The following is a 15,067-nucleotide window of genomic DNA, read 5'->3' as shown; positions in this document are numbered from 1 at the left end:
CACTAGATGGCAGACCAAGAATTACATTTATGACAGCAATCTAGGTTGCTTGCTCTAGTATTCAGTGTAGGGAGGACAGTTTTCATATTACAACATGGCTGCCATTAGAATTCATACACATTTCCCCCCTTAAAGCGGAATATAACCCTGCATTTCAACTTTGCTCTAAAACATTATTTACAGTATATTATATGCAACCAGTATTTTTTTTTTACTAGACCAGCATTGGAAGGGTTACACAGGGCTTTAAAGTTCCTTGAGATTTCTGCAGACGCATCCGAACCTGAAATAGATACATTTTGTTTACATAAATGTATCTAAGTGTGGCATGTGACTCATCTCTCTCACTGAGAAGGAGTTGGAGGACAGCCAAAGAGTGTGTAAAGTTTATCAATAGATACATCTAACTAAATAGAATGTATCTATCTGAACTTCTGCATATCTCTCCAAGGAACTTGAAACCTCTGTGTTTAACCCTTCCAATGCTGGTCTAGTAAAAAAAAATGCTTTTTGCATATAATATGCTGTAAATAATGTTTTAGAGCAAAGTTGAAATGCAGGGTTATATTCCGCTTTAAAAGCTTCAAGGCACCCTTACATGGTACAATTCTGGTACTAGTGCACTACCTGTAATCCCCTGATGATGGCACTGTGTGGTTTTAATAAACGCTAAAGATGTTGCATCCAGTATAGTTGTTTCTCACCTTCCAATTTTGTTGTGGTTCCCAGGAGAAGCGCAGAGCTGAGAGAGCCGAACAAGTAAGGATCAGGACAGAGAAAGATAAGGAACGTCAGAACAGACTTGCTGTGAGTATTCTTCCTATATTAGTATACATTGCCTTAAAGACTCACCTGTTCACCATTGCCTACCTGCCATCTTCATAACTCATCCTCCTCCTTTGGCTTTAAACCCCACCCCCTGTGTCCCTCTCGTCTACCCCTTAGATTGTAAGCCTATTTGGCAAGGCCTCCTCACCGTGTGCTCTTCTCCCCCACCTTATGGACTCAATGACTTGTCTAGAAATAAATATAGCAGATGAATCATTGAGTCCATATGGTGGCGAAGAAGAGCATTGTAATAATGTTACATTACCTTAATGCTTCCCCAAAGAGATGCCTTCCCCCCCCAGTGCATCCAACCTCAGATGCCCCTCCCCGGTGTGTCTGTGCAGTTGTGGGTGGCGACTTAGTGCGACGGCTGTGGTTTGCGTGTGACAAGTGAATTAGCATATCTCACATGATGATTATTGTGCTTATGGTGTACAGGAGGAGAAGGCAAGACGAGAGGAGCAGGATGCTATGAGACGTGCTGAAGATGACATGAAGAAGAAGAAGGCTCTGTCCTCCATGGGTGCCACATACAGCAGCTACCTGGCCAAGGTGAGCAAACCTTCCATGCAGAGACAAGTAATCCCTAAGTCTCTGTGAACCACAGCAAGAGATTATAAGATGCTTCCAAAGCAGCAATTAATCCTTACATTTCTACATATTCAACAATGAATTTGAATGTATCAGCTAATATGCAGCTAATTATCCCTTTAGAAAGCAATTACTTATATTATTTCCCTCCAAGATGATATAGCAATGTTTTATTTAGGTGTTAGTGTACGTTACTACAGGATCTTAAGTACAGTACATCGCACCTACCCCTTTCCCCCAATGTAATCGTATAAGGATGAATGCTTGACTCGCCCAAACAGGAAGGGAGTGGAACTGTGCTTGCAATGATAGTGGTATGTAGTTAGGTTTCATAGTGATGTAAGGAAACGAGTGTCCCTCTTATTTTGAAGCAACAGCCTCCAAATAGTGGCATGTAAAGGCAAGAGCCTGTTGGAAAACTCTGGTGCTGGTGATGGGATAGAAACAATTTTAACATAAGGCAAGGGCATGGAAAACAGCTAGTTACTGTATAAAGCAAGCTTACCTTTGGAGACCATAATGGTTTTAAGATTTCATGTTAAAGCTAATCTGTAGTGATTACAAAAAAAAGTGTGATACTTATCTTTGGAGAGGGAAGGCTTTGGATGCACGTACGTATTAGTATGCCGCCTGGTCAGTTGGACGCAGGACGAGCTGAATGACTGCTCAACCTGCTGTCACTAAATCACCGGGTGATGTTAAATACTATCCCCTCTCCGAGTCATGGCAACTTGGAGGGTGATGTAATTCGGGGAACCCCAAATACCCCTAGGCGTGGTGCGGACTATAGCAGGTATAGCTGCGTCGTCGTCTGGTGATACACACCTCTGTGTGTGCGTCCAGATGACCTGCTTTGCTGGACCTACTTAGCCTTCCTTGTCCCCTCTCAGTGTTCTCGTTACCCCACCGTCCCACGACAAAGTTACTCTGCCTCTGGGAGCCCTCGGAAGTTGTCGGCTCCATATTGACTTCCAAAGGTCCCCAAAGACTTATTCGACCAGTTGGTGGAATACATACAATGGAGGTGACGGCGCTGGAAGGTGGGGACTGAAAGGGGACAGGGAATGCTCATCAGGATCCAGTGCCTTCCCTCTCCATAGGTAAATATCAGACTTTTTCTTTTCATCGCTTCAGTTTTACTTTGAATGAGAACTACAGGTAAATGTAATGTATTTTCTAAATACACAGTACATGTGTTAATTAACAAACTGACGCAGGCTCTCTATAATGAATCCCCTATTTTTCTGTAGGCTGACCAGAAGAGAGGCAAGAAGCAGACAGCCCGTGAGCAGAAGAAGAAGATTCTGGCAGATCGTCGCAAGCCCCTGAATGTTGACCACATGAGTGATGACAAACTCAGGTAAACACTGCCGCCTAGGTGTTTGTGGGCTGCCTGGAAACTGCAGTGGAAATGGGTACCCGTCTTATCATTAATTGCTGGTTTCATAATCCACTAAATCCTACTCCATAGAGCCATATTAATCCATACCATGCACTGATGAGGATCGACCAATCCGAAACAGTCTGTATGCACGTTGGATTATTGTGGTTCTGTACAAATAACAAGCTGACACATCATTGCATTGCAGCGGTTCTGGAGGTGTGTTTAGCTTCTAAGGGCAACAATGGTTGATTCGCATATTTCAGCAGTGATGCACTGGGAGACATCTCGAGCTCATTCCAACCTGAATTATCACAAATACCTTCTGTTTTGTGAAAGCCAACTTTTGTTTTCCATAATCCACCACGAAACTGATATTTTCATGTGTGGCACTTGGCAAAAGATCTGCTCTGCAGCCAACATCCATCTACCTGCCTCAGCCATTTTCTAGACGCGAGGGACAATCTTTAGCATGAACATATTTGGGCAGAAGGAAAAAAAAAATTAGATGAATGGCGTTCCCCAAAAAATTGATCTTAGACTATGATGGACATTATTTAGTTAGTGTTTGCCTATTGTAAAGTTTTTCCTCTCCTGGATTTACATTCTGAAATGTATCACAGGTGATCTTAAGTCGTGTCAGGTGCAGCTCCTGATATTTCCATATAGTTAAACAGCCTAGGCTAAGCATCACTGAGAGGGCGGGGCTACATACTAATAAATGGCAACAGATGCTGAAACCAGAAAAATTACGGTAAAAGTGAGTATCCTAATTAATTTTCTGCATTCTACTGTATGTCACTACAGTGCCTATAAAGGTTCATACACACAACCAATTTTGATTGGTCAATGATTGGTCTATTTTACCACTTCAAAGTAGTGTGAGAGCATACCTGCACAGTCTTCTCATAGTATTCAAAATCTGTTGGCCCTCATACTGCATGGAGGTAATAAAATTGGCTAGTGATTGGGCAATTAAAATTGAATGTGTGTATACACACTAAGTTTTCCAAAAGCTACTTTAAAGTGAACCTCCAGACTAAAAATTGACTCAGCAGCACTGAAAAGGCCTGGTGTTTCTTTAACAGTTTCACAGCATCAGAACTTTGTTTCTCTTATACAAGCCTCATTTTTAACTGCACAGAAGAAAACTGCCCGGGCAGTTTTCCCCTTATGCTGTGCAAAGCATGATGGGATTTCTGATGTTGTTGTTCTCATTCTGCTGTTTTGGTGCAATTTTTTTTTTACATTTTGAATTTGACATTTGAAGCCTAGTGTGTGCAGCTGGGAGGGGTTATCAGGACACAGGACAGTTGGAACTGTGTCTCATGCTCCCTGTCACCTCCTTTCAACCAAAAAGATGGCAGCCCCATGAATCACATACACTTGCCTGTTCTTTTAAAACAGGGTGGGTAAAAGATTATATTACCTATCTATTCTAATGAACATAACTAATGTAACTTAATGATAGTATGTTTGTTTAGGCTGAAGTTCCCCTTTAATTTCACTGTTCTCTACTCCCAGAAAAAGATTTTCTGACAGATGTCTATAGCATCAGCTCTTAGATTTCCCCCGGATCAGAATAGCTGACATGGGCTGCTGTTTTTTTCTCTTACAGGGAAAAGGCTAAGGAGATGTGGGACTGGCTGTACCAGCTCGAATCCGAGAAGTTTGAGATGGGAGAGAAGCTCAAGAAACAGAAATATGAGGTGAGCCCACCACACTCTAATGGTCCACTCCATATATACAGTATATGATTAGATATGTAAAGCAATAATCACAGAGGAATAAAAAACAAACACAAAGGCAACTGTCAGGAAACAGCCAGTCATGGATCCTCACTGAAGCTATAGCATACTTAAAGCAAACATCCAATCATGTGCAAAGCAGCGCAAAGAACAGGATCGTATGGATGACGTTATCACAGTGACACGTCGTTGCACATCTAAATATAGAAACCTTATAAGGCTAATGCTGGTCAGTTTAGGCTCTTTACTGAAGATACCCAGTTTTGCCTGTAATGCTGGGTACACAGCATAAGTTTCGATAGTTGGATTTGATAGATAATTTCTGACATGTCCGATATTCCTTCCGATCGATTCTGTGCTCGATTTCTCATAGAAGAGAATGGAAAAAGATAAGAAAAACGAGCGGAAAAATTGATCGGGCGGAAAATCAAGCAGAAAAACGTATAATGTGTACCCAGCATTAAGGTGCCCATTAATGATCCCATTTAGTAATCAACCAATCTTCTGATTAACGAGACCGGATACTGTTGGTGGTGCCAATCAACAACAAACGATCAATCGTTTCAGTGATCCATTTTGCAGACCGATCCTATTTGAATTTACCGGATGGATTCTATTTTCTATCCCATTTATGGGCCCGATAGTTTCTTTCAATTACAATGATTGGATCGGAAGGTTGATCGTTTGCTGAAATTGTGTGGGCACTTTTACTGTTATATATCCTGCAACCTACAAAGTTGTCCATTATAATGAACCCATATTTTAACAATCAAATAAAAACGTATTCACTTTGGAATATGGATATGACATGTACAAATTCAGCTTGCACTTGGTAACACATTTCTTCTCTCTTCATATAGCTGGAAGCCTCTGCTTATTTAACAAATAAAATAGCAGTCGATGGATTATTGTGTAGAATTAATATATGTACAGGATATGAGAAATGACGTAAACTTTTATCAGAGATAATGTTTATTGTTGTTGTATGTACTGTACATACTGTATGTCTATAGGCCTGGCCTGTATGCAACCTGTATAGCAGGGCTTCATCATACAGTCATGGCAGTGAGAGACAAACCTTCTCGTAAACGTTTCACATGAAGCTTTCCCTCCTCTGAAACATTAAGCGGGCAACATCACACCTATCTGTGCTTTAGCAAAACAATGGAACTCACTTATACATCTAAAAGACAGTTGTAATATGTCCGGTGTGGACGCAGTGCTGCACGCACATATTACAACTGTTACCTACTCTTGCGGCGGGAGGGGGGATGGAAGGCAGTATGCACAGTTATCGTGGGGGCTTTGCAGAGGTGGATCCTTTTTCAAGAATTGGGGAATTACTGTTCAAATTATTATTATTATTTACAGATTCTTTTCTTCCGGTAAACATATGCACAATATTGTTTACTTGCTTTTGGTATGTTTCACGTTAATTTAAAAAGGAAGCCCTTGTACTAGTATAAAGACTTTTACAAAATGGGTGTGACAAACTTAGACTTCACCCCGGACACCAAGAGGCCTAAAGCTGGTCCTAGATTACTGCTTACAAAGTGTACTATGTTCTTTAGTCTTAAAGGATACCTGTAACCTTAAAAAAACTGACGTAAATATGTATGCTTTTTTTAAAGTTTACTTTAAGGCCCCTTTTACACTAGCAGGGTAAACCTGCATTGCATTACCCTATTTTGCCACAAAGGGCCACATAAACAATAAATGTCTGTGGTGACTTTCACACTTATTGCGGTCCCTTGAGGTGCACTGGAAGTATCTGATCCGACACAAGGGCAACAGCATGTTACCGCAAGCACAGTGCTTAACGCATGGTGATTAGGGTGATGTAAGTCTATGGGTGACGCACGTAGTGTAAGCAACCGAGCGCGGCGTCGTGCATGCACGGACTGACGGGAATCCCAGTGACATACGTCCTGTCCCCATAACGGAGCAGGGACGGCGCTATGCATATCACCCTGTCGGCACACTCTGCTGCAGGGTCATACGTTTGTATGCAGGAGCATTGCATCCCAACCGCAAAAATAGGTATAAAACCGGCCTTATGGCCATACATGGTACAATTTTTTCATACAATCTTACCATTTCTATGTAGTATAATGGTGGCCATACATGGTACAATTTTTTCATCCAATCTTACCAATTCTATGTAGTATAAGGGAACTGCCTAAATTATCCTTTCAGTATATTCACTTAATTTACCCTTATACTACATAGAAATGGTAAGATTGTATGAAACAATTGTACCATGTATGGCCACAATAAGGGTAAATTAACTGAATACACTGAAAGGATAATTTAGGCAGTTCCCTTATATTAAATAGAAATGGTAAGATTTGATGAAAAAATGGTACCATGTATGGCCAGGCTTACTTGAAATGTGAAGCTGATATTCAGTACTTCACCTACAATGCGATGCCTGTATAGCAGACCTGTGCTGTCAGTATTACATCAGACTTGTCTTATTTCAGTCCATGTCCCATTTTGGTGAGTGGATAATCTGTTTCTTGCTTTATGTGTCACAGTAATAAGTCAGTCCATAGACAGACCATTCTGCAAGTAAAATATGCACTATAACACCTTCAAAGGTTAAAATGCACATATGGACTTTCTTTTTTGCATAGACAACTTTGATATAGCGATGTAGCGATAGCTACACCTAACTGCTAATAGTTAGAGCATTGCCAAAGGTGCAGTGTTGCCAAAATCCATCCCGCGCTCATATCTGACCTGGAGGGAATGGGATTAGCGCTTTAAAGCAAGTTATGGCATTTGTTCAATGTATCTGTGTTTATAGTAATATGTTTTCTATATGTTTTCCGTGTGTGATTTGATTTTGAGTATGAAGCCCTGTAACTTGATTTCACACCGCTTTTTTTCAATCTTTATAATGGTAGTTTTACAAAACCTCACAATTCTTTGATAAGGTTATGGCCAGTCTACAATGAAGGTGTACGTCTAATCTCACAATGTTTATTTTATACCACCATTTCTGAAAACGTAGACTACATTGATTGTCACACCACCAAAGCCACTCATTTACTTATTGTCACACTTTACTACTAGATGTAAAATAGCCCATTGTATGTGCAGTGGAGATGATCGGTGGTGATCAGTTGTGGAGGTAGACATCATTCCTCTATATACACAGAGCCAGCACATGTCATTCTCGGTGTACCTGGAATCTTCTCTGAATATCCCATGTTCTTTCGTTAAAAATAAATCTGTTCACGCGATTATCTTGGTTATCTCGGTTTCTCTTAGATTACGACCCTGCACAGGAGAGTAGAGGAACTCTCTAAGTTGTAAGTAGAGAAGTCCCATCTAAGGGGCGCTAACTCAGGGCTGTCTATTCAGGTGTGTGTCAGGGTAGGCACTGGTACGACTGGGCTTGGGGCTACAGCAGAGGCCAAGGAGAAGTTACAAGATACGGCAAACCAGAACATCAGGACTACAAAGGCAATCTGTATGCTAGGTTTGAAAAGATGCTTTTTTTCTTAATTTTCCTTTGATCAAATATTGTTTTTAGATACTGTATGTTACTTTTGTAAAAGTCTGTATAGGAACCCGAAAGGCACTCCAGATGGCAGCGTAGAAAATAATAATGGCTTATATCACAGGGATGTCGAACTTCAGTCCTCAAGGGCCGAGGTCCTCACACATTTTGGCACAGCTCAAATAAATTGATGGGACTGAATCAGGAAAGGTTCATCAAGTAGAAGGCATTTCTCCATATCTCAGTCCATCCTAAACTATTATCAATACGCATAAAGCACATATCCACTCATTGTTGAAACTTGGCCAGCTAAACAGAGCTGTCTTCACAATGACAGACTGGGCTGACTTGTATTCCTGGTGTTCTAACATGCCAAAGGGTTTTGCTTTAGATTTGGCATAAAGGTAGGCGTGTCTGCTCCATGCCCCAGCCCAGGTGTTAAAGGTAAGTAGCTCGCTGTCTGGGCACCTGCCTAGACGTGTGTGTATATGTTGCCAGACACAGACAGGACACTTTTCCGTCTCTTTATCTTTCCCATGTGGAGTACACCCTAGTGAGAGGGTGCCAGGTAACAGCATTCCAGGAAGCACCCTGATGAACCTTGGAAAAGGCGTCAGGGTGCTGGAGGTGAGACACTGTGATGGACGCTTTAGCATAAATGGGTTGTGTGTTGTCTTAACAGGTTACAACTCTCAGGAACCGTATCGATCAGCTGCAGAAACAGTAAGTAGTGATACAAATACCGACCTTATCCCAATCCCAGCCTGCATCCAGTTTGCTTTCCAAACCACAGATGACAAATATTCAGCTCTGAATATTTCAAAATGAAATTCACATCTAACCTACTGATTAAAATGATATAAACTATATATTGGTAGCCAATTAAAAGCAACACTGCATGAATTCCAGTAAGACACACTTTGTTGTAACAACATGCTTGTATTTTATGAAAAAAATACAACATTTTCAAACCAACTATACTTACAATAACTAATAATAACTATTTATCTTCTCAGGAACACAAGACACTGAACTCCAGGCTAGCTGCACTTTCCATAGGGCAGCCATTTTGTGACTGAACCAGCCCTTTTGACTCCATGAATCTTTGTGAACGGATTATCTGCAGTCTCACAAGTGTTGGTTCACTAAACAAAATGGCTACCTGAGCCATGTATGTGGCTGAAATACATCCTCATACTGAAAATACATATGTACAGTAATACAGTTGGTGGCACAAACTGCAGTAACTCCATGTAAACAATAGCAAATTAATAGTAACTAATTAACCAAACATTTGTCAGGTAAGTTCATTCTGAAACCAGATGGATTTTGATTGGTTTCCAGGGGCTACTGCACTTTGTGCATGGCTCTATACTATAATGAATATAATTTCCTAAATAAAAACAAAAAGTTGACTGAGAAATCCGTTGTAATAAAACTGGTAAGTGTTCTTACACTTCAGACTATGTATTACTTAAAGGGATACTGTAGGGGGGTCAGGGAAAAATGAGTTGAACTTACCCGGGGCTTCTAACGGTCCCCCGCAGACATCCTGTGTTGGCGCAGCCACTCACCGATGCTCCGGCCCCGCCTCCAGTTCACTTCTGGAATTTCAGACTTTAACCACTTGCCGACCGCACGCTTATACCGTGCGTCGGCAAAGTGGCAGCTGCAGGACCAGCGACGCAGTACTGCATCGCCAGCTGCAGGCTGATTAATCAGGAAGCAGCCGCTCGCGCGAGCGGCTGCTTCCTGTCAAATCACGGCGGGGGGCTCCGTGAATAGCCTGCGGGCCGCCGATGGCGGCTCGCAGGCTAAATGTAAACACAAGTGGAAATAATCCGCTTTGTTTACATTGTACGGCGCTGCTGCGCAGCAGCGCTGTAAGGCAGATCGGCGATCCCCGGCCAATCAGCGGCCGGGGATCGCCGCCATGTGACAGGGGACGTCCTGTCACAGGCTGCACAGGACGGATAGTGTCCTGTGCAGCCCTGATCACCAGGGGGCCAGGTAGAAGAGGGGAAAGCTGAATTTTGCCGCGGAGGGGGGCTTTGAGGTGCCCCCCCCCCCCGCCAGCCACACGCAGGCAGGAGAGATCGGACCCCCCCAGCACATCATCCCCCTAGTGGGGAAAAAAGGGGGGTGATCTGATCTCTCTGCCTGGTGTTTGATCTGTGCTGGGGGCTGTAGAGCCCACCCAGCACAGATCACATAATTCAATGCTGGTCCTTAAGGGGGGTAAAGGGTGGGTCCTCAAGTGGTTAAAGTCTGAAAACCACTGCGCCTGCGTTGCCGTGTCCTCGATCCCGCTGTCATCAAGAGCGCACAGCGCAGGCCCAGTATGGTCTGTGTCTGCGCAGTACGCTCCTGGTGACCTCAGCGGGAGTGAGGACACGGGCGTGCAGGCGCAGTGGTTTTATGACTTTAAAGTCAGAAATTCCAGAAGTGAACTGGGGGCGGGGCCGGAGCATCAGTGAGTGGCTGCGCCAACACAGGATGTCTGCGGGGGACCATTAGAAGCCCCGGGTAAGTTCAGCTCATTTTTCTTCGACCCCCCAACAGTATCCCTTTAATCTAACAATTCAATTTAATTAGCAAAACTTCCCAGATGTAGTCAACTCTTAAAATTGCCTTTTCCTGCTACAGGTATATACTATATAAAGTAAAAGCATATTTCACACCCCCTTTGTAATACTATGATGCTTAAAGGACCACTATCGTGAAGAAATGTAAAATTTTAAACACATAATAATAATCTGAACATTTGTATAGCACCTTTTCTCCTGACGGACTCAAAGCGATCAAGAGCTGCAGCCACTGGGACACGCTGAAGAGGCCACCCTGCAGTGTTATAAAGTCTTGCCTTGAACTTTTTACTCCATAGCCAAGTTTCAAACCCTGGTCTCCCATGTCAAAGGCGGTGCCCTTAACCAGCACACTATCCAGCATATATAAATGTACGGTACATTTCTCTCAAAGTAAAATGCACTATAAATTACTTTTTTTTCTATGTGCTGTCAGGCTTTGGACAAGTCCATCTCTTTAAGGGGGATTCTCATTTTTTATTTTTATTTTTTTACAAAAGCACTTATTGAACTGCAGTTGCTCACCCCAACTGCCAAAATAACAAGCAAACAAATAGGGAAGCTGGCTGTCATCTTTGTATAGATTTTTTCCACGTAACATTTTTGTAAAAAATAAAAGTAATACTGAGACTCTCCCAAGCAATGGACTAGTCAAAAATATGTCTGCTTTTTACTACATACTGTAAGTTACAGCAACACAGGGAAAAAGTCATTTATTGTGCATTTTATATATGTTATATTTATACTAGTAGGCCTAAGCCTGTTACAATAATGGGCCCTAGGCGTCCCTTACAACCCAACCCTCCCCTCCCTGTCACCGATGCCACCGCATATCTGAGTGCATGCGCGCTCCAGTGCCTGCACCGCTGGCACACACATACACCCGCCCCTCTGGCCCAGTCCTCTTCCTATTCCAATGGCCACCCGCATGCCACACATGCACAGTAGTGCAAAGGCATGGACACAGAGACAGGAGAGGACGTAGGGACACGGGGTTTATTGTATAGGATATGTTATAATTTTTCACAATAGTGGTCCTTTAGCTTCACTATGACCGTTTCATTAGACTCTCCTCAAATTCTTATTTGTAAATAAATTCCCTTCCCCTTATCCAATATATGAATTTCCAAAGCACTTTACCCAATATTGCACCTCATTTTACACATGTAACCGCATAACCTGGATCTAACAGTGGATGTAAGTATCACCTAACGATATGTTCAGCCTTGCTCAATGTACCTGCCACCCATACACAGCTGAGGCCAGACCAGCCATTTACAGAATTCAGCTTTCAAAATAAATGGCTGCCTCCAGTGTGAATAGGTGACACATACAATTCAGTCAAGTCTCATCTAGGCCTGATACCTGACTTAGCCATCAGGCCATGTGTGCACTCACAAGCATTAGGCTTGGTTCACATTAGGTGCTCTGCATTTTGACAGTGGGCACAAATGGTTAAGCTGAAGCCAGGAATGATTTTTTACTGGCCATTTCACATCAATCTGCGTTAAATTTTGCCCGATTTTTATGGTTTTAAGGTTATGAATGTTTTTGGACAACAAATGCGTACGATTCATTTAATGAATGGTATGCATGCCCCAAATTGGCTGCAGACAATGCAAGTGCATGTACAATGCACTACGGATATAGTACTGCCCATTGTAGTGTGAACCAAGCCTAACAGATATCACTGGTCTTGAGAGATATCACAGGCCGAACAGGGAGACTCCTGCTTCACTTGATATCTTCAGTCTTCCAGGATATCTCCAGTCTAACCCTGAGCAGTAACAAGTAAGTAAACTAACTCCTTGCTGTCATATGTACGGTACAGCAGATATCACACTGCGGCACTGTCACCACTAGCAAGGCCTGCTGTCTTTGTGGTCCTTGTTGTTCTTCAGTAACTGTGGCTTTCTTGTACTTTTGATGTTGATGACCTTTATGATAGTGGTGACTGAGTAGCAGCAGTCTGTGAGAAAGATGTGTGTGCATGAATGGCTGAGGGGTAGTACTGCATGCGGGAGGAAATGAACAGTCTTTCCCAAACTAACATGACAACCATGGTAAGTAATACTGCCTGAAGGAGTGGTGTGCAAAACAAAGCTGTAGGCCTACAAAGCCCAAAACACAAGTGGCCTCAGATATTTAAAAACTAGGAAATCTCCAGTCTTAAGGGATTTCCATATTTTCAGGTGTCAGGAGCATTTACTCCATGCATAATGGGCAGGTCAGCTTTCCTTTGCTCCTGGTTAGGTAAACAGTCCAAATGCACAATGTTCTGTAATGCCAAAATAAACCTGGCTTCTGTTGGACTATAATGAAAGGAAATATACAATAGTCCCTATGTGAGCACCATACTAAGACTTTTTATAGAGTGCCATGAACCCTAAGGTCTGATTATAACTCGATTTGCAGACATTGTAATAAATGGTCAATAAATACTATTTTAGCACTTGTTTAAAGGCCAGCTTGTGTCATGGGTTTAGCAGGCCTGAAATACCATCAGCAAATGTTTTCCTTATTTTCCATTTTCTTTTGTCTCCATGTATACCATCTTGTATACTAGCCTATTATATCTATTTCCACCCAATCCTTCCTTATAACATTCACCTTTCCTGCCTCACCTCTTCTGCATCTTTCTTATCGCCTGAACTGTGTCTTTTTCTTCCCAATAACAGCAGCAAGAAGGCAGCTGGAGGAGGAAAGGGAAAAGTCGGGGGCCGCTGGAAGTAAATTGCCCCAAAGCCAAGACCTGGTCCTGTCAGAGAGCAGCCCTCCTCCATCCATCGTTTACCATCCCCAAACCTTCAGGAAGCCGGCTACACTGAGTGTCCCACAAGATAGTTGTCCTGTCTTACCCCATGGGCCACCTTTTTCTCTTTGTGGACTGCTCTGTATGATCTCTTCTCTTTTGTAAATAAAGTGTGACGCTTCTTACCCTGATACCAACATTCCTTGTACTTGTCACAAGCACCCCATAGAAGAATGACAAACACTGCTTGCCAACAGATACTGCTACATAATGAATCTCTGACATTGTCATGGGCACGTTGTACTTCATTTCAAATACACAGAACTTGACAAGACTGATGGAGATAGCATGTTCCTTTAAGCATTGTCTGCTTCTGCCATGAAACTGCGGGAGGTGTCTGACTGGGGAAAGTGCTACTACCTACGCCTCGGTTCACATTTGTTTTAAAAACGTATCCGTGGCTCCGTTATTGGGCCCAGATCAAAACCAGAGCCATGGATACAAATGTTAACAATAGCGGCTGTCTTCACTCACTTCAAAAACGGATCCGTGGGCGATCCGGGGATCTGCTTTTAAAGACTGAACAGAGGGTTCAGATTTGCAGGGTTTTCATGGACCCCGGATATATGCAGGGGTAGTGAACAGCAATGTAAAAACGGATCTCCCACTTCAGAGACAGCTTTGGACACATAAACGGATCAGTTTCCAGTGTCCCAGCCCTGTCTGTGGGTGGAGAGGGGGCCACCATGCTGGAGGGGGATAGCAGGCAGGAAGAGGGCATCGGGCACAGCGGCAGGGTGGGAGGTTGGACCCCCCTCCCTCACCTGGGTCCCCTCTTCCCAGCTCCCCCTCCAGCTAGTTTCTTTTAAAATGTATCCATCAGCGAGCGCAAACTTGCTTCCTTGCATTCCACCGCTCGCTGCATCACTTCCTGCAATGCCGCCCACTGAAGTACAGAGGGCAGCATTGCAGGAAGTGACGCAGTGAGCGGTGGAACACAAGAAAGTGAGTAAGTTCCCCGCTCGCTGATGGATACATTTTAAAAGAAACTAGCTGGAGGGGGAGCGGGGAAGAGGCGACCCAAGTGAGGGGGGGTTCAGACCCCCCCACTCCGCCTTCTGCCCCTCTTCCTGCCTACCTCTCCAGCATGGCGGCCCCTCCACCCCCGGCCAGGGTTGGGGATCCATTTCTATGGACTGGAAACATATGCTGCAAGAGACACTTTTTGCAGAATGGAGGGTAATTGTTTTTTTTGTTTTTTTTTAACAAACACGGATCCGTTTGAGACGGGATCAGATCTGCAACCTGACAAGTGTGGACCGAGCCTAAGCACTCTTGTTGCTTATACACAAATAGTTCTGCTAAAGCAAGATGTATAGGTAGACAGATATAGCCATTGCTTCTACCTTATGCTGGGAATACACAATAAGTTTTTTCTGCAGATTTACTGGCCGATTTTCTGGTAATTTTTTTCGATCAATTTCCACTCATTTCTATGAGAAAATCAATCAGAAAACTGATCACAATCAGTTTAGACCTGTTGGAAATGATCTAATGATTCGAGCCATCTATCATCCCCCCAAAAAACCTCATGGTATATTTTTAGCATTACAGTTTATCTACCAAAAATGCTAGTGATCACCTCTAGTGGGAGATATGGAAGCTGCCTGCTAG

At 43.1% G+C, this 15,067-nt stretch overlaps 1 protein-coding gene across 2 annotated transcripts in view; it reads left to right on the top strand.

The window, feature by feature from the left end:
• TNNT3 (troponin T3, fast skeletal type) overlaps positions 1 to 13,468 on the top strand; it is a 66,530-nt gene extending 53,062 nt beyond the window's left edge. The window contains exons 7-12 of one of the 2 annotated variants that reach the window (XM_068260668.1): positions 730 to 807; positions 1,267 to 1,380; positions 2,670 to 2,779; positions 4,419 to 4,509; positions 8,739 to 8,779; positions 13,320 to 13,468. In XM_068260668.1, the coding sequence (XP_068116769.1) occupies positions 730 to 807; positions 1,267 to 1,380; positions 2,670 to 2,779; positions 4,419 to 4,509; positions 8,739 to 8,779; positions 13,320 to 13,374 (489 nt within the window). In that variant the 3' untranslated portion in view covers positions 13,375 to 13,468. Of the gene's footprint in view, positions 1 to 729; positions 808 to 1,266; positions 1,381 to 2,669; positions 2,780 to 4,418; positions 4,510 to 7,824; positions 7,866 to 8,738; positions 8,780 to 13,319 lie in introns of both variants that reach the window. The other variant, XM_068260667.1, reaches the window with a different exon arrangement.
• The last annotated feature ends 1,599 nt before the right edge of the window (positions 13,469 to 15,067 follow it).

This window comes from Hyperolius riggenbachi, chromosome 11, assembly GCF_040937935.1.
Source record: "Hyperolius riggenbachi isolate aHypRig1 chromosome 11, aHypRig1.pri, whole genome shotgun sequence".
NCBI classification, from domain to species: domain Eukaryota; kingdom Metazoa; phylum Chordata; class Amphibia; order Anura; family Hyperoliidae; genus Hyperolius; species Hyperolius riggenbachi.
This window is presented reverse-complemented; position numbering and strand designations above follow the sequence as displayed.